Source organism: Lolium perenne, chromosome 1 (assembly GCF_019359855.2).
Source record: "Lolium perenne isolate Kyuss_39 chromosome 1, Kyuss_2.0, whole genome shotgun sequence".
In the NCBI taxonomy this organism is placed as follows: Eukaryota; Viridiplantae; Streptophyta; class Magnoliopsida; order Poales; family Poaceae; genus Lolium; species Lolium perenne.
In genome coordinates, this window is record NC_067244.2 from 133,915,055 (window position 1) to 133,941,203 (window position 26,149).

At 43.6% G+C, this 26,149-nt stretch overlaps 1 protein-coding gene and 2 long non-coding RNA genes across 12 annotated transcripts; 2 read left to right on the plus strand and 1 right to left on the minus strand.

The window, feature by feature from the left end:
* Positions 1-8,476: 8,476 nt before the first annotated feature.
* LOC127302889 (benzyl alcohol O-benzoyltransferase) lies at positions 8,477-10,390 on the plus strand. The gene is made up of 2 exons (XM_051333603.2): positions 8,477-9,109; positions 9,191-10,390. The coding sequence occupies exons 1-2, from the start codon at positions 8,663-8,665 to the stop codon at positions 10,133-10,135; spliced, it is 1,392 nt and encodes a 463-aa protein (XP_051189563.1). The 5' UTR covers positions 8,477-8,662; the 3' UTR covers positions 10,136-10,390.
* Positions 10,391-13,124: 2,734 nt separating this feature from the next.
* LOC127302900 (uncharacterized) lies at positions 13,125-21,064 on the plus strand. The gene is made up of 4 exons (XR_007853161.1): positions 13,125-13,614; positions 16,806-16,883; positions 17,044-17,196; positions 19,260-21,064. It is a non-coding gene; the product is annotated as an uncharacterized lncRNA (long non-coding RNA).
* Positions 15,059-25,001, minus strand: LOC127302896 (uncharacterized). 10 transcript variants are annotated; one of them, XR_011742585.1, is made up of 11 exons: positions 24,213-25,000; positions 23,041-23,130; positions 19,300-22,457; positions 18,347-18,449; positions 18,057-18,214; positions 17,788-17,943; positions 17,090-17,667; positions 16,515-16,675; positions 15,889-16,337; positions 15,712-15,819; positions 15,059-15,627 (listed from the first exon to the last, which is right to left on the minus strand). It is a non-coding gene; the product is annotated as an uncharacterized lncRNA (long non-coding RNA). The 10 variants fall into 10 exon arrangements; XR_011742583.1 differs by having other exon boundaries at positions 15,889-16,042; positions 16,130-16,337; positions 17,090-17,943; XR_011742581.1 differs by having other exon boundaries at positions 17,090-17,246; positions 17,554-17,943; positions 24,213-24,998.
* Positions 25,002-26,149: the final 1,148 nt, after the last annotated feature.

Genomic DNA, 26,149 nt, shown 5'->3' on the forward strand with positions numbered 1-26,149 from the left:
AATTTTCCTTATTTGTTATTTTGTTAAATCTTTATTAGTGGAAATTTAAACCCTAATTAATAATTACCTTAATTATTAATTCATTAAAAATAATAAAATGCCAAACCCAACCTTATTTTTATTTCAAGGTTATTAATAACTTCAACTTTATTAATGAAGTTATTAATCCAATAATTATAGGGTAATTAGGAAACCCTAGTTTCATTATAAACCAAGTGATAACCTCATAATTTTATGTGGAACCCTAAAACCCTAATTCAACTATGCACCAAACCCTAGCTCCATTAATTCATATGAATCCTAGTTTGCTTCTAACCTAAACCCTAGGTTAGAACATGTGATCATGTTACATCATTAGTAATCATAGATTCATATTTAGCAACTAAAAGACATACCTATGTCCACATAAAATGTAGAACCCTATCACTAGCAATTTAGTATTCCATGTATGCATACCACTAAACCTAGTTGATCAAGTAGGATCAACCAAGTTTAAACCCTGGCTTCTACTGTCAAAACCATCATCCTTATTCATCCATGCATAGCATCACACCATTGTGATGAACCCCAATAGCATCTAGGCCCAATATTTATCATTACATAACCTTAGTCCACTGAACCCTACAAATACCTCATAATTATGAACCATCCTATTTAGGAGTCAATCATTCCTTACTTAGTGGATCCAGTAGCAAAACCTAGACAACCTCAACCCTAACTGATATACTTCTTATTACTTAGGAAGTATGTTCTTCAAAAGTTATTCTTTTAAAGTATATGATAATTAATCATTAACCATACCATGTAATACTAAAACTGACCACTGTTCTTTACTTGTTAACATTATGCCAATTATCATTCTTTGTGTGCTCAATTGATTACTGTACTTTATTATCTACCTGTTCATGATACCAAGTAATCACACCTGAATAAGAACCTTGTTTGTGAATCACTCTAAAAAGTGCAACACACCCTGAATCAATTACTACCACTCACTAATCCTAAATCATCGGGGTTAGGTCACGCTTAGAGCGATTGCATCTCATTATTATGCATTATTGCATCCTTGCCAATCTTTTAAACATCGTCCTTACCGGACGATGATGCTATTTCAGAATTTGGAGTTATTACGCATCGAAGACCTTGCCTGCATAATCTTGCAGTCAAGAAAGGCAAGTTCATCACTTGCTCATGTCATTTGATTATTTCTATCAAATTACTTGCAAAGTACTATTATTATCACTATTGCACAAAAATCAAAACCACTACTTTCATAACTATGAATATGACTATGTGGTGGGCAATGGAACCATGGATTGTGTTGATATGGTGGAGGTTCCATTGCACGGGTTTATATCCATCTAGGATTAAACAACAAATGTCATGATGATTCTTGTGCCGTAATACCCGTGTTAACCATAAGATCTGGAGTGGGACGGAGTAGTCAAAAGTGTTTCCACCTCTCGTTCATCAACGGATGCGCTTTACCGTAGACACTTGTATCTGTCGGCGGCAAGCGGTAGGCTGGGGAAGCCTTAAGTCCCCACGGCAAAGTCCGTAGACACTTGTCGTTCGAAGTGCAAGCGGTAGGGTGGGGATCCCATTCTAATTCCCCACGGTATTGCGATCTATGATGGGTTGCAGCCACCGGCGTAGGAGTGTATGGTAGAGCCCGACCGTTGTCGTGGTCGGGGTCCACCCTGAAATTACGGGAATAATGGGACCGACGTGGACCCAGGGTCGGCGCATGCAACAAAGGGTGGGTGTTCGAGGTAGCGGAGGAACATGATTGGCTAGACCTTATACCGGGCCTCACACCATAGGAAGTGTGGACGGGTTGCGCGCCCGGTTGGCACCAAGGTTAAGATCTCTTATGGGTAAAGCAACACACCTCTGCAGTGTAAAGAACCGTGACTGTCACTCCCTGTTCCGGGATATGGACCTGCGAACGCGGCCGGAAAGGAGCTCCATGAAGTTCTAGTAAACCGGTGAAGGCTGACGGACATAGCTCTTCTGAATAAAAGCAACCTTTTGAAGAAATGATTATGAAAACCTGCATTGGTATTAGACTTTTTGGTCTAATGCCGTAGCTAGTGCATTAAACACCTCTTTCCTATAATGAACTTGTTGAGTACGCTCGTACTCATCCCACTCTTAAATCCCCTGCTTAGATTTGGAGGCATCGAAGGAGGATCTACAGTGCAACTCGAAGGCCGAGGAGTCAACAACTACTTCAAGATACAGGACCCTGTCAGCGGAGTCAGATACGTCATCCAACAAGGAGAAAACCTAGATTAGCAGTAGAAAGGAACTAGCTTCCTCAACCTAGCTCCTACTTAGCTAGAATCTATTCATAGCCTCTTTAGCTAGACAAATACGCTACAAATAGAGTTCGTGATAAGATTAGACTACGAGTCGTTCTTCTGGAGTTTATTTGCAGATTTACCTCATTGTAAAGTAGGAGGCTGTGATGATCTTTTGTAACAGAGTCAATGTTGTAATTCTATAGACATACCTTGGACCCGCATATGTTTCTGTTGTACCACTCTGAGCGATATAATACTAGTGGAACGGTGTTTCATTGGTGTTATATCAGACTTGCATACTACACCATGCAGTGGTATGCCGGGTCACCACAATTGGCTTCGCCAAGAACGTAGCATGTGTTTTGAAGTGTTTATAATAGAAGTGCATTCCTAGAATTTATTGATGTTGCCCCTCCGGAGCCCTTGTTTTATATAAAGTGGAACATTAGACTTTTCATCTATCCCACTTTGAGGATTGGGACATCTTAGAACTGTAATCACTTTTACAAATTTTCACTTATTTCACAATTATTCTCAAAAACAGTTACTCCTAAAACTTTTGAGCAATTCAATTATCTTACAACAGCAGTTCACTCCATTCCTCTGCTTCTCGTGGATTTGACACTCCCTTTACTATAAAAAATGTGTTCTAGTTGATCTCATACACTTGTTGGTATCACCAGTCTCTCTCTCTCTCTCTCTCTCTCTCTCTCTCTCTCTCTCTCTCTCTCTCTCTCTCTTTCTCTCATGGTGGTATAATCTATGGTGGTCGCGAGCAAGAAGGGCGAGAGGTTTGAGGCACACACCAAGTTGTTGTTGGTTCTTCCCTATGTACTTGTCTAGATAAGCATCCCTGCAATCTTGTTGTCTTTATCTTTGCCCGACGAGATGTTGCTTATTTCTTCTCTACCTAGTGGTTGGAACACATCGCTTTGGGGTAATCACATGTCTTTTTAGTGCATGCGTGCAACATTGTTCTCCTTTTTTCATGCTTCAAATGTGGCTCTTTTTTCATCTTTTGTGTCGTGCAAGGCCAGTGTTGGGAGATGTTCTTGTTGGAAATTAAAGTGATAACGGTCCTTTGACCTCCACTCATAGAGGCCCACACTGGAAGTCTGTTGCGGATGCCGATGAAGCTCTGCCATCCTTTTAGTGGTCATTTCCAAGAGCGCATGTAAGATTAAAGCCCAAGTGGTGCAAACATGGTAATCCTCAATTAAGGGGGGAACCACGTTAGTTTTCTCTCAAAATCGTTTGTATATAAGTCTTATGTATAAAACAAACCTTGGTTAACCATGTCACGGGGGTGGGGGGTGGGGGTGGTGGCAAGGCCCACCCGGTCTCCCAACTCCCCCACTATTCATTTGAAGGAGTTGTTTTTCAAGCTTATGTATCTCCCATATCCATGGCTTAGGCGGAGTCTTATTCCTCCACGCGAGCCTAAAGTGTATGCATGTACTAGTTGCCTTCGTTTGCAAACAAGGCGTGTTGCTGGCGGAGGCTTTTCTGGGTTGCTTGCTTCGTCATTAGAGTTTTGATGCATGCCCTCATATACCTCCCCTCCCTGTGTAGACATGGCACAATACCCAGGAGATCAAACTTTAGTTTGCCCTCTTTGGGTGGTGGTGGAGGAGGGGGAGGGGGGGGGGGGTAAGTAGGGATGTAATTGGATTGGATCGGATTTTCGTTACCATCTCATCAACAAATTTTCTTGCCTAGTTCGAAGCAGGTTGGATGATGAAAGGTTGTTATTTCAAATGCAGATATATCGGACCACAGATTCAATATAAAAGAGAGCAGCACGGGCATAAACATTAATCGGTTTGGTACGCATAAGTAGATCGACAAACCATACCGCCAAGAAAGATCAATAAAATGAGTCTAACAAAATATTCATAGAATAAATAATTGCAACACAATAGAAAGAACACATATAACTTAACCACTTGAACAAAATAGGTCCACAACGATGTAGTAACACAAACACAAGGGCTAAGATACCATGTTTGAGTGGCCTACTAGCCTAATAATGTTGGACCCCATGTTCAGCAGAATGAGGACTATGTAAGTGAGTTGTTTTTAACGAACTAGTAAGCTTGCACGTGCAACGCACGTCTCAATTAAGAAACATATATACATTGAATAAGACATTTTTTCTATATTGTAAGTTATTATATGTACTTTAACATTGTCTCTAGAACTTCTGAAAATATCTTCTTCATTTGTTTAAAATATAGCAATAAAATATGATAATCCTTCACAATGTCAAATCTCACATAATAGAATGCTTTTACATGGCGTATAAGAAGAATGCCACATTGATAGCCATCATCAACCAGAAATACGACAATTGTGTGGCAAAAGTAGCAACGAAATCTTATATAGTTCTTATTACTGATGTAGTAACATAGTATGATGAATTACCCTTGAATTTACAAAAATAAATTGGCGAACATCATTCGGCAAGATCACTCAATAATGTTAAGACCTCGAAATTCGTATGGCAGAAAGATACAAACCCCCTTATTCGATTGTCATACATAACCATATGATCGTAATCATCATTTCACTACAATTTCTCTCATGAAAAGGACCTTCTCGGTCTTGCAATCTGCACATGAAAGAACATAAATAACTCTCTATGGCTACGAACAAAGTTAGATACTTTTTATCTGTTAGAAATGAAATGTATTGGTACCAAATAATGGCATGCACCACAGTGCACACAGCCCCTGCACTCGGTTCTCAAAAATATAGCAAAGCTAGAAACCACAGCTGTTGTTCAAAGTGTATTTTGAGTTTTCTAAGATACCATCCCTATGTCACTATTATAATAGAACAAATAGTAACATCAGTCAGGTTCTTTTTTGTACAAAAACCCAAGATAATGTTGTAGCATGAAACCTGAATCCAATTATTGCCCTCACACCCTGAGAATAAATACTCTCTACCTCTTATGATGATACATTGCTAAGTGGCAACAGTATATTGAATGACAATATATCATGCCTCTTATAAGCAAGAATTTTACAAATAGACATACACTTTTGCAATCTGTGTGTTAATGATAAAGAATAACACCGGAATTCAAATATGTAACACTGTCCCTAGCCAGTGGTAAAGAGAACTCATTTGAATGTTTGAGTGTAATAGATGGCTCTAAAGATATGTCACTCAAATTTTCATGTGACACTACTGACAAATTAACATCATTGGATGATGCTCCCAACCTGTTATGCAGTTGACAGTAAACTACTTAGAAGGATCTTTTTATATCAGAAATTTCATATCAGATTAATAGCTAAGTGGAGAAACTATGTGAAATGACATATATATGAAACCGACAAATAGATCAGTAAACGATCAAGTTCATACCTGCAAACTGAAAGAGTTGTACTCGTGCTTTACCCAATGGTACAGAGGTATCAGATGTTCCAGCAACTTCCACATACACATTCTAACGCACTTTCTTCCCAACTTATCCCAGCATTCCCTGTAAGCTACTTCAAAGGAAATGGAACACTATCGAGCAACTGATACGCATTGGTAGGCAAATAAGTAAACTTCCGCAAAAAATGAAGGTGCAGCCAACTCATCTCCGTAAGCGAGTAATAGTTTAAGAACATTCCAACTCAGTGTAGTGCATGAATGAAAGGAAAATCTTAAATTAAATTAAAAGAGTGCACCAGTTTCATATGCTCCAAGTTCTCAAGATTACTGCTAAAGGTTCTGCTATCCTTATGCATCATCAATCCCTATAATAAGAATGATTAGCTAACTAAAGACATATCCGCACGTACATTTCAATCACGCTCAAGAAATCCGAGAGATCAACGTTAGCTAATCATTCTTATTACAGGGATTGATGATGCATATCACGTACGCTCAAGACATATCCCCATCATGAATCAATGGAGAGATCAACGTTAAATAAATTCTCCAACAGTTCAGTAATGTTTTCACATTATAAGTTTGGGCATGCCAACCCCATATCTGTATCAAACAAAAAATGTGTTATATGACTATAGAATCCACCTGAATCTATTGATCATGAGACAAATTAATAAATCTAATTTTCAAGGTTCATAAGGCAAAAGAGAAGCAGATGGATGGATACTTAACTTCGACAGGAAGCAGAGCACATGGCAGACCTGACTTGAATAAACATATCCATGCGCAATGATCAATGGGAGGAAAAATATAGGTCCATGTGAACCTTGTTACATTAAACATTTCTTTAGTCCATTTAAACTAAAAGGCATCGCCGTTCTGTGAGGAATGAAACAAACCCTGTCATTAAGATATTAGACCAGGTCCTTGTGGGCATGCAATACCCAATACATATAAATATTGACAGTTCAGCATAAGGAGTAGCCAAATAGGTCTCATTAATTTTTAAATTACCAACAAATATATGATTAAGCATTGGAGGGCACACACAGTAGTAATAATCATAAATTACCTCCTAAATTTTGCAGATAATCAAGCAGTAGCTATTGGACACCATTAACAGCCAGTCCAAGGTTTAACTTTCACCGCTGGCTAACATGCACCATTGAGCTCAAACAAACATGCGCAGCCAATGCAATGTCTCTTCATACTACATTTGTTAATGATCAATTAATTGCATCTCAAGAGAAAAGATGGGGATAGTTGAGCTACAATATCATGAATCAAAAAACATTGCTATTCAGTAATGCGATATAACACTTATCCACATGTGCCAAAACATAATAATACTATCAAATGGAAAACATCAATTAGGCCACAGATGGACAAAATACGATTTCCATGAACCATAGCAAAGTAAAGCACCATCTCCTGAAATAAATGGCGGTTATCTGTGTTACCTTAATTATCAGACAAAAATTAAAAATCTCATCTCAAACACTCGAACATAATACACTGAGAACATTATAAATATTAACTATCTTTTGTATCATATGAAATATTCACTATAGTTTTTTCACAACTAATACTACTGTTGAAAGACCATATATGAACTCCAATCCAATTAATCAGATAGTTCAAGCAATTTACTATACACTTGGGATTACAAAGGTTGCAGGAGATATGAGAGCTAAATTCGGTAATAACTGAACCCTACCGAAGTACAGATTACAGAAGCAAACCAAAAACTGCATGTGCAAACCTGAAGAAACTGCCGCAGCGTTCTATGGGAACAATGGCTTCCACGGCCGGCGACGCCGTCATGTTGCAGGTTGTGTAGAGAGTTGCGGCATCACATGCAGTAGTAGAGATCTACGGCGTAGCGGGATGCGGCAGCGTCGCAGGCGGTTGCAGGGAACGCGGTGTCGCAGGCGGCCTCGAGGGCGCCGGTAGGGCACAATTTTCTTGCTTCAGAGGGGGATGATAAAATGGGGCGGTCTGCGGGGCGGCGACGTGCTCGAGTCGGGAAGGTAGGCGTGGGCTGGACGGCGGCAATAGCAGGACCGCGCCGTGGTCGCACGCGGGCAGGGCGGCGGCAGGCTCGTGTCGGGCTGGGCGGCATGGCCAGGGCGGCGGCATGAGCACGGAGGCGCCGTGCTCGCACGTTGGCAAGGCGGCGGAAGGCTCGTGTCGGGCAGGGCGGCGGTTTGCTTGCATCAGCCACAGATTGTTGGGGAAAAAGTACTGGGGGGGAATACGAAATTGGATGCGTTTCGACGGGCATCTCACTATGTGCTTGCGGTTTGATTTGATTAGACGTGGGAGAGGTGGGCGTCTAACACTTGTTTTAAGGTGAATCCGAGCCACTGGTTTTGATGATCAGATGGTCAAGATCGTTTGGATCTGCCACTCTCCCTCTTTTAATAGTAGTAGAGATAAACTCGTCAACTCAGTAGTTGCTAACTGTGCTATATTATATTAGACATATCCGTATTAAATGGATTATTCGATTTAAAACCATCAGATAATTTCCCGACATAGAAATAAAAGGCAAGTAACAAGCTAACACTAACACCACACTAAGAAATCAGTTATGCAAGATGCCCGAGTCCACTTGCACACACAGAGCACGCACCCCGCGTTGGTCAAGTCAGTCGTCGATGTGATGTCTCGCGCGGGTCTCGTCCACACTGTATTATTTCTAGCAACAAATCATAGTCTGCCAAGGAAAAGAGGAAGAAAAAACCAGAGTCAGTAAACTGCTTCCTAATTTCGACCCAACTGCTGAGTGCTGCTGACACATACTGTTAGAGTGTAGCCACCCGTTTATATCTGTCCTGGCGCCACTCCATTTCTCCACAAACCCAGCACAGGAGCAGCAGCAAACGCAGGAGCTCGCCCCCGCACCCTCGATCACCTCTATCCTAGCTCATCCTTCTACTCGTGCACTAGCTGAGACAGTGCTCATGGCGGGCTCGGCGGCGTCGTTGAAGTTCACGGTGCGGAGGAAGGCGCCCGAGCTGGTGGCGCCGGCGGGGCCGACGCCGCGGGAACTGAAGCGGCTCTCGGACATCGACGACCAGGACGGTCTGCGTTTCCACATCCCCGTCATCCAGTTCTACCGCCGCGACTCGTCCATGAGTGGCAGGGACCCCGCGGCGGTGATCCGCGACGCCGTGGCCAGGGCGCTCGTGCACTATTACCCGTTCGCCGGCCGGCTGAGGGAGCTCGAGGGCCGCAAGCTCGCCGTCGACTGTACCGGCGAGGGCGTGCTGTTCATCGAGGCTGACGCCGACGTTCGCCTCGAGCACTTCGGCGACGCCCTGCAGCCGCCCTTCCCGGGGCTCGAGGAGCTCGTCTTCGACGTCCCCGGCTCGTCCGAGGTCCTTGGCACGCCGCTCCTCCTCTTCCAGGTAAATTTCCTTGCAGTTTGCGAGTACGTGGAAGCATTTTTGATGCATGCGTAGCTCACTGTGGTGCATACGTACGTGCAGGTAACACGGCTGTCGTGCGGAGGCTTCATCCTGGCGGTGCGGCTGATGCACACGATGTCAGACGCGCAGGGGCTGGTGCAATTCCTGACCGCCGTGGCTGAGCTGGCGCGGGGCGCCGCCGTGCCGTCGGTGCGCCCGGTGTGGGGACGCGAGCTGCTGGAGGCGCGGAACCCGCCGCGTCCTGGCTTCGCGCACCGGGAGTACGACGAGGTGCCGGACACCAACGGGACCATCATTCCGCTCGACGACATGGCGCACCGTTCTTTCTTCTTCGGGGCCAAGGAGGTCGCCGCCATCCGTTCCCACCTGGCGCCGGGCCTCCGGAAGCGCGCCACCACGTTCGAGGTCCTCACGGGCTGCCTATGGAAGTGCCGCACCGTGGCACTGGCCCCCGACACCGACGAGGAGATGCGGATGATCTGCATCGTCAACGCCCGCGGCGGCAAGGGCAAGGAGAGCGCCATCCCGAGCGGGTACTATGGCAACGCGTTCGCGTTTCCGGTGGCCGTGTCGGCCGCGGGCGAGCTGTGCGCGAGGCCCCTGAGCTACGCCGTGCGGCTGGTTAAGGAGGCCAAGGGGGAGGTGGACGGCGAGTACATGAGGTCGGTCGCGGACCTGATGGTGCAGCGCGGGCGGCCGCACTTCACGGTGGTGCGCGCGTACCTGGCGTCGGACGTCACCAAGGCCGGCTTCGGCGACCTGGACTTCGGGTGGGGCAGGCCTGTGTACGGCGGTCCGGCCAAGGGCGGCGTGGGCGCCATACCCGGCGTGGCCAGCTTCCTCATCCCGTTTAAGAACGCCAAGGGCGAGGACGGCATCGTGATTCCAATGTGCCTGCCCGGCCCCGCCATGGACAAGTTCGTGGAGGAGATGGGCAAGCTGCTGCGCCCTGCGGCCGTCGACGTCGCCGAAATGTTCCCCGCCATGATCAAATCTGCGCTCTGAATCAGCTACCGTGCGGCAGTCCCGTCGCCCGTCCGTTTCGTTATCCGCAATTGCGTGTCGTGGTTACTCGTTAGTGAAGTATAGTGGTTAGACCAGTCACAATGGAACTAGTATCATACATATGTTACTAGTTTACGATACAACATCTACAACGCATAGTATCATGAATTAGTATCATAGTTCCATCATATTTAATATTTTGTACAATCTCACTGCAAATATGTGTATATGATGTGTTTGCCATTAAAATTTCTAGTTTTACGTGCTATGATACGGTATCTACCTATGATACTAGTCTCACATCTCTCCTCATTAATTGATGTGCCACATAAGATTTTAGCCTACATGGTATGCATGGACTACCTATGATACTCGCATTGTGGCTAGCGTGATTGCTCCGGTGTCCCCCCTTCAGCTCCATGGTTCTAAAAAAATGAAGCCACTCCAGGATTTTTGTTTTGATCCGTGGAGTTGCTCCAGCTTTTGGTACAAATACGTGTAGTTGCTTTAGCTTTTGGTATAAATATGTGGAGTTGGTTCGCAGAACACAAAAACATGGATTGGTTGTTTATTTACGTTTTCACTACCACCGATAAGTGACCAAAATATTACGCATGTTTTATCTTTCTCCCCCCTCATCTCTCGGGCATGTTTCCCAATGCCCAGACTCTCCCCGATTTGACTTCACCGCAGCATGATTCACGCCTGCTGCCACCTAATCGAGGCCGCCGATAAACGAATGAACTTACCTTCAGCCAGAGTCAAACTTGTCTGAATCATTCTTGCTACCGCGCAAATCGAGTTGTAGCTTGTTGCCGCCACCAGAAACTTGTTGTGGCCGCCTCAACCAACTTCGTCGTGGGTGAGGCAGCGTGAGGCGTAGTGGCGGCGATAGCAAGCTCCTGGCGGTGGCGGCAGCGAGTTGTAACTCGATTTGCGCGGTGCCGAGAACGAATCGGGCAAGTTTAACTTCAGCTGAAGGTACGTCGACTCGTTCACCGGAGTCCATGATTCAATAGCGACAAATGTAAATCACGTTGCGATGAAGTCAAATCAGTAGCAGTTGGATGTAAATTACGACGCTCTGTGTTTTTAGTTTGTGTACCAAAAGCTAGAGCATCTTGCAGTCAACTTTTCAAATCCGTCTCCTCTCTTGAGTGTGTTTCAAGATTTCTAATTACCCGGTGTTTGGAAACATCACGGCAGTGCCGGGTGGTTCAGCGCCGCCGCCATAGCCATCCTCACCGTCGTGGCCAGGACAACTCCACCGCCAGGAAATACTTCGCCACGTGCCAGATGAACTTCCAACCAAAGATTTAAGCGATCACGCGGTGCATCCCAGTGCTCTGTATTTTTATATTTCACGAATTCAACTTCACATAATTATACAAAAGCTGGAGCAGCTCAAACTTCTCAAAACCGTGGAGCTAAGGGGGACACCGAAGCACACCCCTTGTGGCTAGTCTTACTCCGCAGTAAGAAGTACAGTGCTAGTCAAAGTTAATCCGCAGTTGGTTTGTGGACTTGGGGTGCAAGGTGTGCCGCTTGTGTGATACACTAGACCAACGTGAAAAAGGCTCGTCGGGCATGCGTTGGTTATCTATGCCCACGAGTCTAAACGCAGTACTTTCTTTGGTTTAAAATAATTGCTAAAAAATAGATGTATTTACGCACAAAAAATATATCTAACTTCTTATTATGACGGGTCTGGCACCACTGCAATAACATTGTCCACGGAGAAGGTAAAGCCTCGATTGTCGCATCGGCTTCTTTTATTCATAATTACGATCAATCCTTTCTGCTAGCTTCTAAACCAATCCTTCCTGGGCATGCCGGTTCTGAGGACTCACGTCGGTGGGTGTAGCACCGATGGAAGGAAGGCTAATGGACAATGTTGACGTTGTTTGGGACAACTTGTCAAATAATACTGGCATTGGTATCATAATTCGTGATTATATGGGGCAGCCGGTGATAACTGAATGGTAGTTTATACCGCAATGTGCAAGTCCGAAAGAGGCATATATACTAGCTTGACTGGAGGGTATAAGACATATCATTGAGCTTAGGAAGTGGCCTGCGACTTTGGAGATGGATTGCCTCCATGCCGTCCAAACCATTACATATGTTGATCCTGAAATGTCAAGCATCTGAGCTCTTTTCTCCGAAGCTCGAGAACTACTTAGGGTTTATGATGAACTGGAAGTCAAGAAGGTGGATTGTGTGAGCAAAGGCACAACATTGTGTTGGCGCAGTTAGGAAAATCTGATTTTACCGGTTCTTTACATGATGCAGCTCCAACCTGTGTGCAGGATCTGATCACAAATGATTGTCAAAATTTTATGGCTAATTAATAAAGCTCAAGTGTTTCCTGGAAAAACATATCTAACTATTTTGAATTGAAGGGAGTAGGTAACTCCAATATATTGTCATATATTATTTTAGTTCGTGTCTATCATCACAAGACTGATTCTTAATTCATCCTAAGTTAGTTTTTCTTCTAGTCACAAGATGACATGTGGCCAACTGATTTTCAAGTAGTTGCAAGTCAAAATTTCTTCCAATTATAAGATAGCATGTGCCACGAGGAAAAAAAAACCCCAAACTACTGGATGGAATTATTAAAGAGCTTTATAGGGCGGCTGCTGGTTCAATCTGCTACCTTTAATTAGCAATAAACTGATAATTTTTGTAGTCATCGCGCCCGTGCTGTCTAATACGTGGTTTAGATTTCAAATTATCTTTAATTTTCTGTTAAGAAACATATAAAACTTATGGCTGAAACAGCCGGCAGCGTAATTTCAAATTATCTTTAATTTTTTTTGTTAAGAAACATATAAAACTTATGGCTGAAAGCCTGAAACAGCCGGCAGCGTAATTTTTTCAGAAGGCCACAGATAGGGTCGTCATTTCTTTGAGGCCCATTTAGACTGTAACGTGCCAATGCTGATGTGCACTGTTGTCTGAAAACTGAAATAAGGAAGTCAGCGGAGGGGAGCCAGTGAATCAGTGAGTGCCTTTGGTGTTGCTTAAGAAGTTAAGAGGAAAAAAAAAGTGGATCGAGTTGCTATCACCTAGCTCTATCTTCTTCCCCGGAGGATGGTTCCGTCGTGCTATGCCTCTGCTGAATCCTTGCAATAGGATCCACGTGAGTGGCGGGCGGAGTTGCGGTTGGATCGGTGGAAGAAGGCGGGGATCTGAGACGGCACCCTCCTCGAAGCTATCTGCGTTCCTCTTCGCTTCGTCGGCGAGTGAGCCGCCGAGCACGAGCTCGCTTCCGCCCGCGGCGACCCGGGAGCCGAGGCAGCTGAGCACATAGGGCGAGCAGAGGGAGGTGACGATGCCTCTCTCGTGACGAAGCTGTGCCTGGGCGGAGGTGGGGCCCGTCGGCTGTGCTGGGTGGAGGCAGCGGCCGTCGACTTTGCCGCGACCAGCGATTGGTCGTCATTGCCACCGTCCGCCGGGACGGGGTCGATGGTCTGGTATGATTCTGCCGTCTCCGTGCTCGTGTATGTGGGGAAATGTTGCTTTAAATTTGGTTGCAAAACTGTCTTTCGTAATTGAATTGCTTGTGTGCATGTTTTGGAAGCTAAAATGCATAGCATATACGGCAGCATCATCTGGAGGAGACACTGTAAGAAGAAATCTGAGTATTTAGATCGAAAGAGTAGAGAACTGTGTGTTTCTTATAAGCTAAAAGGAACAATGTAATAGCTGAAAACAGTAAAGGTTGTGCAACAGGAGTATACGGTTATCATCTGTAATCACAAAAATAAAATTTAAAAAACAATTTAAATAGTTTTGTTCGTAGTGTAGTGAGGGAGGATCTACGTAAGATTTTCTTGTATGTGGGCTTATCATCTGTAATCAGAAAAATAAATTTTAAAGAACAATTTGAATAGTTTTGTTCGTAGTGTAGTGAGGGAGGATCTATGTAAGATTTAAATCTGTACAAATAAAACCAATGGGGATAAAGTATAAGTTGCACAGATGTATTTGTTTTTGGAACAGTTAATTTGGCAAGACATTTTACCCTCTTGTGTAACAATGTAAGAGACAACAGAGCTACTTTAGTCTCTTCTCTGGTGATGTGAGAGACGGCAGATAAGCCTCTTTGATATTTGAATCTAGGGGCGTTGTTGGCTGTTGCATTAGGTTGTAGTGCCGTACAGGAGCTTTCAGGAGAAAAGACGCTGAATAGTTCATAACAGGTTCTGTGTGAGTGTGACCTTGAGGCACATTCAGGAGGTTAATAATGAAGGAGTTGGCAGGCTTAGCAACAACTGATGGAGTCGCCGCGGTATATGTAAGCCAACGGAAGAAAGTACCAGACTAACAGTAATAAAGGATAGATTGGTAGAATAGTTAGAACAGTGGTGCTTTATTAAGTCTTAGGGTACAAATAGTAGTGGATAATTAAAGGTATGCATATTGGATAACTGTACATAGATAATCGTACTTGAGATTTGAAGAGCAAACACTCACACATTGAGTTTTGGGTATGCAATCTTAGGAGACTGCAAGGCTATTCACCTAGGATACTATTAGTTAAGATAGACCTAATAGCAGGGCCGGGCCGGTAAATTCCGGGGCCCTGTGCGGAATTTTGAAATGGGCCCTATTTTATTAGTATAACTAATAAAAAATATAATTTATATATGTCACCTCTAGATTTTGAACCTATGGTAAAAACGTTTTAAAAACTATTCTAAAAGGAAACACATATACATAGTTTAAACCAGCGGTCTGACTGAAAAAAACTACATTTAACTGTTTTGATACATTTGAACTATTTAGCTTTTAAAAATAAAGAAATACATTTAAAATCTCAAAGGCTTATAGGATGTAAAGCTATTACAGGCAACAATCACATGTACATAGATAAACACATTATGAGAACTATCCCGTGAGATGAATACAATAACATTATAACAAACTTACCTCACAATTTATAAATAAAAACCGCAGTGATAAATCATTTAATTCAATCTGAGAATTCATGGTATCTCATTGTATTTTTCTCATATGTTTAGACTCGATCAACTATATTTTGCCTCATAGGCATCAGCCAGAGTAGCAAAAAAAACAATACAAAATACAAAGTGAAATCTCAACTATATTTTGCCTCATAGGCATCAGCCAGAGTAGCAAAAAAAAAGTACAAAATACAAAGTAAAATCACGCCTGGCAAGAGTCGATCTTGCAACCTGAGACTTATTAGCAGGCAAGGCTCACCGACAAGTACCAACTGAGCTAAATCTATTTCGTTAGTACTATCTGAAGTACAATCTATATATTGAAAATTGGGAAATTATGGGCCCCTAAAAATTTGGGGCCCTGTGCGACCGCACGGGCCGCACTCCTGTGGGCCCGGGCCTGCCTAATAGCATAAGCTGGCAGGTTGATGAGAAGCTTTATTTGCAGCTGGGTGGTTGGTTTACTTGCTTGATTTCCTTGACGATGCGCTTGTCCTAGCCTTGTCCTGTGATGACAGCCTATAATCAAAATAACATGTAGAATCAGTGGATGGTTACGATGAGATATGAGGTACATAATCATCAGCTGGGCTAGACAATAACCTGGCAAGGCTAATGCTACTTCTTCCCTTTGAATAATGCATTGGCAGGTCCTTATTTCTTGTCGTTGGTGTTCTTCCACTTCTTATGTTTGATTGCCTTACCCATGTCCTGGTAGAAAAAGAAATTAGAACACATCGGAGCAGTTATTTATAGAGAACCATGTAGGCTACTTGTTACCTCTGCTTCGTCATCATCGGCTGGTCCAGTTATATCGTTCGGAGGTGTTGTCTGTGAGCTGGAGCCTTCTGGGAGGTGGCCCTGTGTGCCTTCGAGGTCATCGGCTGGAGCGATCGTCTTATCAGCTATTGCAAGGCTAGTGTCGGTAGAAGATCTGAGGCACCGTGTTAATGATTAGCTGGGCCTTCGAGACGGTAAGAAACACTATCCGAGGATCAGCATCGTAGGTCTCCTGGTCTACCTTGGCGATGATAGTGCACTTCTTGCCAACTGTGGCACTAATAGCAGCGGGGACATAATTAGGACGGCATTTAGTGAGTGGAGCAAGAAGATCTGCCTCTTTTCCTGCGAGAGCCTCGCTGCTCTCGCTGAGGAACGTCAAGTGGCCAGTGACGGGCACATTGTCAGCGTTTGGTTCCACATGTGTTACGCTAACCTTCAGCTTGTACCTGCGTAGATCAACTGTTGTTTAGCAGGCGCATACATAGGAAACAAAATGAGCATGTGCAGACAGCATGGTGTACAATGTATGCCTTGCTTCTAATAGAAACCTGATAGGAGCATCAAAGGACTTTGCAACGATGTATATAGGGGGAAGTTCACAGTCTCAGGCATGTTCTCCTTACTTTTGTGTTCCGTGAAATCCGAATCCTATAATAGTGATCTCCTGCTCTATAATTCTTCCGGGGGCCAATGATCATAAACGACTACAGCTTGTAAAGTATGCCTTCCTTTAGTTCGTCTTTAAATTGGTCTATCCGGTCTGAGAGTAGAGAAACTTCTATCCCTGCAGCATCAGTACAGTGTAAATGTACATTTGATGGGACATGTTGTCCGTGACTAAGGCAAATGTGTAACATTGTAAGAATATCAATAGAACAGGAGTGTGAAGCTGATTGCATGCATTTTGAGTGCAGGCGACAATGACTGAATGGACAGCACAAGTGTCAGTGCAGGCAGTGATGATATATATCGAAAAGTAAAGGTACCAAAAGGTAATGCTGAGGAGAATAGAGCAAGTACGAAAAGATAGCTAAATAGGCTTGCATGATGTTAGACAACAAAATTGTTGATGGTTTAATTACTCAGAGTATGTAAAAATTGATAAATAATTGGATCTTAAGGGTAGACTAATTGCATATGTTTCATGTGCAGGAAACGGTAAAGGGATCGGTAATGCATGCTGGTGTGAAGAAAGTACCATATGATCAACGAACATGAAGCCTATCTCATAGCGTTCATGCTAATTGTTCATATTGTCCCACATCCGTGTGATGCGCACAACAGAACGCCTCGGAGATCCTCGAGGTTTGATATCTCTGACCGAGATTGCTTGCATTGCTACTACTGCAAATTTCCTGCAACATAGGATGATTAGTAAACATCGACACCCATGATAAACATATAGAAATCTGGAAAATCAGTAGCCATGATAAATGTACAGTAAAGTGCAGGGTATTGGACAGATCTAAGTAAGCAAATAAGTGTAAACAATCAGGAATATAATAAACAGCAAGGATCAGACAGTAAGCAAGGGAGTGAAACCAAACCAAAGAAGAAATATAATGGTAAATCCAAGGAAAAAGATAAACCTAGATTCGTAGGAAAACCAAAAAGAACTGATTGAGAGACAGTGAGGAAGAGAGAAGAGGCTGCAGGCCTCACCGGTGGAATAGATACTGGAGGCGTTGAACTCTGCATAGTGAGGTTCGCAAGAATAGGCAAAAAGCAAAACAAATGAACAATCCGTACCTGGAAGCAAACTGCGAGATCCTATACCTAAAGACAATACCGGCGCAGTTGGCATGTTATCAGAAGGCAGAGCCAGAAACGATTCAGCCCCAAAATCACAACCATAGATAGGATGACCAGCAGAAGACAGCGGAGGAGCAGGTGTACCAATATGATTGAAAGTTCGAAACCGTCAGAATGAATGGGTGGAAGAGGGAGTCCAGCGGCGTGAGGCAGGCAGACCACCCTCACCACAGAGGGTATCAGCAGGTGGACACGGCAACCCAGCAGGAGATTCATTGTCAGAAGAGTCCATGTAAAGGCCTAGAAAAAGCAAAATATAAGCAAAACGAATAAGTGAAAAGTAAAAAAACGCAAAGAAACCAGAAGGTAGGATATAAAAAGCAAAGCAAGACCAGAAGTAACAGCAAGCAAACCAGGAATAGATTGAAAGTTCGAAACCGTCAGAATGAATGGGTGGAAGAGGGAGTCCAGCGGCGTGAGGCAGGCAGACCACCCTCACCACAGAGCGAATCAGCAGGTGGACACGGCAACCCAGCAGGAGATTCATCGTCAGAAGAGTCCATGTAAAGGCCTAGAAAAAGCAAAACATAAGCAAAACGAATAAGTGAAAAGTAAAAAAACACAAAGAAACCAGAAGGTAGGATATAAAAAGCAAAGCAAGACCAGAAGTAACAGCAAGCAAACCAGGATTAGAGGAACTTGCCCCAGAAAGCGACGCCAATAAAGGATAAGGAACCGCCTAGCGTAAGAATTAATAAAAGGAGCAAAGGTGAACGAAGAACCACCCGGGTGCATCTGAATAATGCCTACAAAAATAAACAGCACATAACTCTTTAGTCAAAAAGAAGGGTGCATAAACCAGGGCACATTCTTTCTGAAATAAACAGCTACCTCAACCTAAGCTAACATTGGCACGATGAGAATTTCATTAAACTACGTGGTAGGAAAATCTTCCTAATTCATGCAAAGTGTACCTTTCAAACATTACCAGTGTCTCACTGTCTGAGAGACAATGGTTGCAAGTGCATGGTACGACAATCATGCTGAACACGGGAAGATAAAATAAAGCAAGAAAATAATCAGGGCATAATATCTAACAAAGTTTCATAAAACAGGAGGCAGGCAAGACCCAGGCGAAGCTGACTAAACTTTGAACCAGAATAGACAACCCAGGCATATAAATATGCTTAAATGGCAACACAATTACACCATAATATAATACGGCATATGTTATAAGTATATCTATGATGCATAAAGCAATGGATTGGGCATCCTATATTCTTATTCTTTTGGTGGACGCTGGTTTTCTTCCATCCATACTGATTTAAATTTTCCAGTAACACAACCATGTGAACACAACATCCTAATTAATAAAACTGGCATCGATTTGATAGTTGAGTAGCTTGATAGATGAACACCCCTATTCCACATCATCTGTACTACTATCCCTAATTTAGCATCCCAGTGTCATGTGTAAGGTGCAATCCTACACCTTTAATCTATTTTGCCTTACGAACAAAAAGATATGAAAAAATGCTATGCTACCTACCAACATTAACATCCCATCTCTTTGATTTGCTCCACCCATCGCTAAGTTAAAAATTCTGAAACTGCAGAGACAGGAGAAACTACAGGTAAGACAGAAGAAGGAATTACCAACGACAGCTGCATCAGGAACCTCTTCAACAGGGTGCTTGCCTAACCCTATCTCCCGCCTCCAAGCCTCTACCTGGAAGAAGCAACAGCGGACAAAGTTGAGGAGGCAATGGAACGATTAACGATAGGTCCACCCTGGCCAAGAGCATGAAGAATCAGCAGTCTGACGACGCACAGTTGAAGAAGAGTGGATAGAGCCAGCAATCAGCAGAGGAGCACGAGAGGCAGCAGACAGAAAGGAACACGCACAGCTGGCAAAGAAGGGCCACAGCCAACAGCGGCAGCGGGAGCAACACCTTGCAGATGAAGCTGCCGGCGTAGAGGTGGATGAACCGAAGCGAAAAGTGACCGCCCACACGAACAACCAGATCCCTGGTATACACTCGCACCAGGCCACGTAACAGCCAGAAAATTAGCAGCAAACAAGACGAAAACCTGAGACGGCAGATGATCGGAAGCAGCAGCAACAACCGAATCAACAACTGGGGCGCCAACAACACCAGCGGCGGCAGAGAAGCCCGAGACGGCAGATGATCGGAGGCAGCAGCAACAACAACCGAATCAACAACTGGGGCGCCAACAACACCAGCGGCGGCAGAGAAGTCTAGGGCACGCCCGCGGGAACACAATGAGCATTGAGCAATGACCCATCGACCCAAAAGACAGCTCATCCAGGCCACGCCGGCTACACGGCGACGAAGACGGATGCAAGGGCATGGATGACGGGAGCGGCGGCACAGACGGCGCAGGCAATGGCAAGAACGGCATCTGAGCATGGATAGAAGTTAAGTCCTCCAACCCATGGGGCCGCGACAGAAGCAAATGCAGAGGCGGCGGCCTCGCCCCGCCATCCCTGCTCATATTGAAACCTGCAACAAAGAAGATGAACTCAGCCAGGACAAAGAACTCAAAATATGAGGACAAAGAACGCAAAATATGAGGCAGAAGCAGAGGGAAACAAACGATTAGAACCTGGCAAAACACAGAGGCAAAGAAATCCGAATGAGAAAGACGAAGAACATGATAAGGAAGAAACGCCGGATTCACCGACGCAATCCTGTAAGCTAGGTATGGACTCGGAAATTTAGGGAAAAGAAAAGCGGTTGAAAGAAGGATGGAGAAAGAAGATGGACACGTAAAAAAGATACGTGTCAATGAGAGGATGCCCGTGGAAATCCAAAGACATGCACGATCGGTGAAGACCAGGAGCACCGGAAATTAGAGGTAATCAGAAGGAAGGAAAAGAAGGAAACCGGCCCACAATTTATGGATCCACCGGCTGGCTCCCGGTAACCGCGAGTTGTACACACGGAAAAAAAGGAGGAAAAGAAACAAATCTGGCGCATTTACAGGAACCGTTCGCGTGTGTGCAGTAAAAAGAGAGTACGTGTTTAAATTTGATTGGAGGAAAACGTGGAGGGAACAGTACCCAAATTGATCTCCTTCCAGTAAAAGGGTTCAACTTTGATATAGACTAGGAAGTGTGCGGCGCGGCGCACGCCGCGCCCGTGCTGTCTAGGATGGAAGAAGATTTTGTTGTTGATGGTTTTTATTGTCTGAAGAGAAACGTAACACTGGTGATGATATGAGAGACAAAGCATAAATAAACTTAAGAAAGAAGAGAAACAATTGTATTGATAACAGGGTGACTTGGAGAAGCCTGGTAACTATGTAATTTTATCAAAAGATGACTACACAAATGTAACATATATAAATGGTGAACAATAGAAGGATTTTTTTTCTCTGCAAAAGTTTATAACTGAAATGATGGCCCCAGTTTAGTTCCACATGACATCTTCCTGAAGAAGTTCAGAGTGACATTGCAGATACCTCTGTAAAGAAAAAAAAACCCAACTTAACTTATCATGTAAAGTAGGTCTAAAACTGATATTGGCACTTATCTACCCAGTTAGAGGGCATGCAAATTGCGCCATAGTTGTATCATCTATAGGTATACAGTGTACATTCGGAAAAAATCATGATGCCACAATAAGATCTCAAGATAAAGAGACAACAAAGATGCATTAAATTATTTACATCTAGCTATGAAATCTGTATAGTGAAAGAAGACAACAATTTATGAAGATATGCACCGCGGCACCGCTGAAGCCAAGCTGACAAAAGAGTATATGTCAAACAATCCGGTGCAAAGCATAATGAATTACATGATATCTTATGAAATCATGAGAATACAAATTAAATCATGCCAACATGCATGAAGAAATTCAGCTTGCATACTTGTCCCATGCAGAACTTCAGTGCAATACAATAAAATACCATTCCCTGAAAAAAATTGCAAGCCAACCTAAATAGTCCATGTCTCAATTATCTATGATAAATTTGATTTATCTAAATAAAAAATAAATCATGAGCACAGGAGTAGGTTGGTACGAATAACTAAAAGCTGAGAATCAAAACATAGTATTTATTCTTTCCTCAAAACCGTCAGCTAAATAATATATCCTTGATATCGACAGAACTGCTCCCCAACAATAGTGACATCATTTCATAAGGAATATTTGAAGGCAGTGGTATACCTTAGACAGAGGATTCAAATGTATGCAAGAATAGGATGTAATCATATTCATCAGATTAAATTGCCTACGCAAAGTGGAAAAGAATTAACCAGGATTACTCTTTCCAGTACACAATGCCCGAAACCGAGGGGGTGAGAGAGATGATATTTCAAAAGAGCTACCTAACACCTGCTGCAAAATGAGAATTATGGTCAGATAACGTGCCAAAATATAATAGAGTAGATCTAACATGTACAGCAGAAACCTATCTACAGTAAAAAATGAGAGTATGAGATTTACGTCCCAGTTCACACTATTTCAGAGTTGAAATCCTGTTTATGTGCAGCTTAACATAGTATTTATTCTTTCCTCAAAACCGTCAGCTAAATAATATATCCTTGATATCGACAGAACTGCTCCCCAACAATAGTGACATCATTTCATAAGGAATATTTGAAGGCAGTGGTATACCTTAGACAGAGGATTCAAATGTATGCAAGAATAGGATGTAATCATATTCATCAGATTAAATTGCCTACGCAAAGTGGAAAAGAATTAACCAGGATTACTCTTTCCAGTACACAATGCCCGAAACCGAGGGGGTGAGAGAGATGATATTTCAAAAGAGCTACCTAACACCTGCTGCAAAATGAGAATTATGGTCAGATAACGTGCCAAAATATAATAGAGTAGATCTAACATGTACAGCAGAAACCTATCTACAGTAAAAAAATGAGAGTATGAGATTTACGTCCCAGTTCACACTATTTCGGAGTTGAAATCCTGTTTATGTGCAGCTTACATATTAATAGGAAAACAGATTGATGGAAGGGGGAATTACTTTACATGTAGGTATAAGAAAGTATTACTACCAACTCTGCAACAGCAGAAGACCACATGTAAAATAAATACGTGGCAAATAGTATTGTTTTAAGGTATTGCAGAAAGCCTTTTAAAATGAACAAATGAACGCAGTCCAATATGGTACCACAACGCTTCTAACTTTACTGGTGGTAAGCAAATATAAATTGATGATTATCAGCGAAAACCATAAAATAAAGTCCACATATGTGTCAGCTGACTTTCATCTATTGTCATTTCACCAAGAGTAGAAGAAGCTATGCACTTACTGGGAGAGAAGACGATAAGACAAAATACGGAATGCAAAATTTGAAGATGTTGACAAAAAGGTATATGATCCAATATAACAGGGGAGGGAAAAAACCTGAAGATCTTAATAGGAAGATTATACGGCCCAATTCAAGAACAACACTTGTAGCATTTGAAATACATATAGAATTCGAACATTAATTATCTGAAAAGAAGAAAATATGTCTTGTTTAACACACATAATTTAGTAGCATAGTATAAAGAAAATTAAATATGAGTGCAAATTACGAATCATATACTAATCGTAAGATTTTTGTGGTTTCTTGAAGGGCATAACTAAAATGGTCCTCTCATCTATTGGAATACCAGCAGATGACTATATGAGATACATGGGAATATACAGGAAAATGAGCAGCCATAAGTAAGCTACAATACCTAGACACCAATTATCAAAGGTGCATTGACAATAAGAATCACCCCCAAATAAGTTTCAAACTGATCTCTCATCGGTGTTATGCAATTTTCTATATTCTTACAGAAAAGGAAGGAAGTAAAAGATAGCCTACTTTTTTGTAATAAATGGGAACGCATCGGTGCAAACAAAGAAACATGAATATCTCCGTAGATTCAGTTACGCTGCGAATAATCCAGATATGAAAGGATTCAAGGGAAATGAATGAGTTTACTATATTATATATTGATTTCATTGTAGGATGAATATATCTGTTCTCTGAAAACAGCACGTCGGACAACAGTAGAGGGAAAGAAGTAGGTACTGCTAGTTTTTACAAAAATCGTAGAAATAATTACACAAGGCTTGCTATTAAACACGATATATCCACAGATCTAAAAAGTGCATGGCCATGTTTTACAAAACTCATTTCGGCTATACCACTAAAACTGAATACTTTCTTTCACGTTTGCCAAAAAATTCTTACAGAAGACCAAATCTATATGTAACTACATTGCTGGAATTCCAACGTAGTACAAAGAAATGACCGCAATAAGATAAATTCAGCAGTTCATGAAACCAGTTAGTCGTCAATCAATTTTAACTACCAAAGAGAGATAGAACTTAATCACAGTTTATGTGGATATGCACATCAAGATAAATCGAATGACCGACCCTGTGGTCCGTGAACACACCTTATCAATGCTCAAAGAGGAAATAACGTGTACTGGTGATGACGTGATTTTCTAACTTGACTGAACAGAAAAGTTAGGAGCGAGATGAAGCGATCGAGAGGAAAGCGGAAATACGGAACGGTGGAGAGATGAATTTGTCACCTGGGCAGGGACGGCAGATCTCCCGCACCGGTGGTCGTCGGACTCCACCGCCACGCTTGTGGTCCACCGTCCACGGTCCTATGGTCTTGGAGCCCCTGAATCTTGGTCTGATCGGTTGCCATGCCGCCGGCTTTTGTCCTGTGTCGCCAGCGGCACTCCTACCTCTCCTCTGCTTTCTTCTGCACGAAACGGCGACGGCCGCTGGGCGAGATCGCGGGGAGGCAGGAGCGGAGGACGGGAGGAAGGGCGACTGGCTGGCTGGACGCAGTGACCGATGTCGGCGGCACGCCCGCAAACGAATCCCCAAGCGACTGCATCGGAGATTCCGGCGTCGTGTTCGCCCAGGAGGCCTGCCGCCTGCGCACCTCGTCGGCGAGCTCCGTCCGACCAGGCGGAGACCGCCAGACACAGCGACCGCGGTGCCACAAACGAATCCCCAAACAACTGCCTTGGAGATTCCGGCGGCGTGCTCGCCCAGGAGGCCCGTCGCCTGCGCACCTCGTCGGCGAGCTCCCTCCGAAAAGGCGGAGGCCGGCAGACACAGAGATCCCCGCCGGCTGGAGGGATGCGGCCGCCCTCTGCTTCGCCGGCACCAGGCGACATCAGCGCCCGTTGGCTCAGGTTGTACGTCTTTCGATCCCGCATCTCTCCTTCTCCGCCAGCCGGGAGCCCTCCTGTGTGTGTATGCTTTCGCTTTCGCTTTCGCTTTCGCTCGCGTTTTCATATACAGCGTGTTTGGTTGGAGGGAATTAGAATGAGGGAATGGGAATTGGAGCGGTATGGGACGTGAAATCCTTTGTATGGTTAGGGGTAATGGGAATTGAGTAGGGCAGGGGAAAGGGAATTTAGGAGGGCAACTCCCCCGTATCTCTTACCTGGGTACCCCATGGTAATTCAACCGAGACTGGGAATTGGCAAAGGAAAAAAAAAAATTGTTGAATATGCCGTCCCGAGATGAACGGATCTAAATACGCCTGTAGCCGCCTCGTCGTCCCGATCGGAAGAATCTGGTAGCGCTAACCACCTCTCGATGCGCAGAGATCAGGTGGCTTGCTTTTCCTCGTATCCGATTGTTTCAACAATTTCTGATTTCGCTAGCCTTTGTCATGACAAGATATATTGCCTTTTCTATTTATTTTCTCCTACACTAGTTGACGGATCAGGTTCATGCAACCACTCTTCACGGCAAGCTGAATCTCTTGTGCGTGCGTGCAATGTACTTCTGCTTGAGGAACCAATGCAGAAGAGCAGCTTCGACGCGTGCGGCCACCAACGGCCAAACCGAAAAACCCTTGCGAATCCTCCTATTATCCTATTAATTCCCACCGCATGCCAAACGTAGGATTGGGACTAGTAATGAACTTCCCAAACCTAATCCCCCAACTAATTACCTCCTCCAAACTCCCATTCCCCGTACCCAGAGTTGCCAAACACGCTGATATGGGAAGACCGCTGGAGATAACGGGACGAAGAAAGAGATGGACACTCCCAGAAAATTCGAGAGATAACCACACCGCTTGACCTCCGTGGATAAGTTGGAACGGAGCGCTCATCTACAGTAAACTAGTAGAAATGCCCGTGCGTTGCCACGGGTATTCAAAATTCATTTTTCAATGCACATATATAATTTGAAACTTAGTATGAAAATTTAAATTCAAATCAAATCAGGAATATTATAATGTGCTATAGCATGATAATACCGAACACAATAACATGATATCATTGTCATAATACAACTACATTGCTTTGAAGAACGTTATAATAATTGATATCGTTTATAAAAATTAAATAAGCACTCAACTAACTGTTTATACATGGTATCCGACCCTCAGGAAATACTTCACGCGCCCTGCACAACTGCTTTCTTCCATGGCGCCGGCGTTGTGCCACACGACCGCCGTCGCCGACCAACTACACCACTCGCTACCCTCCCCTCC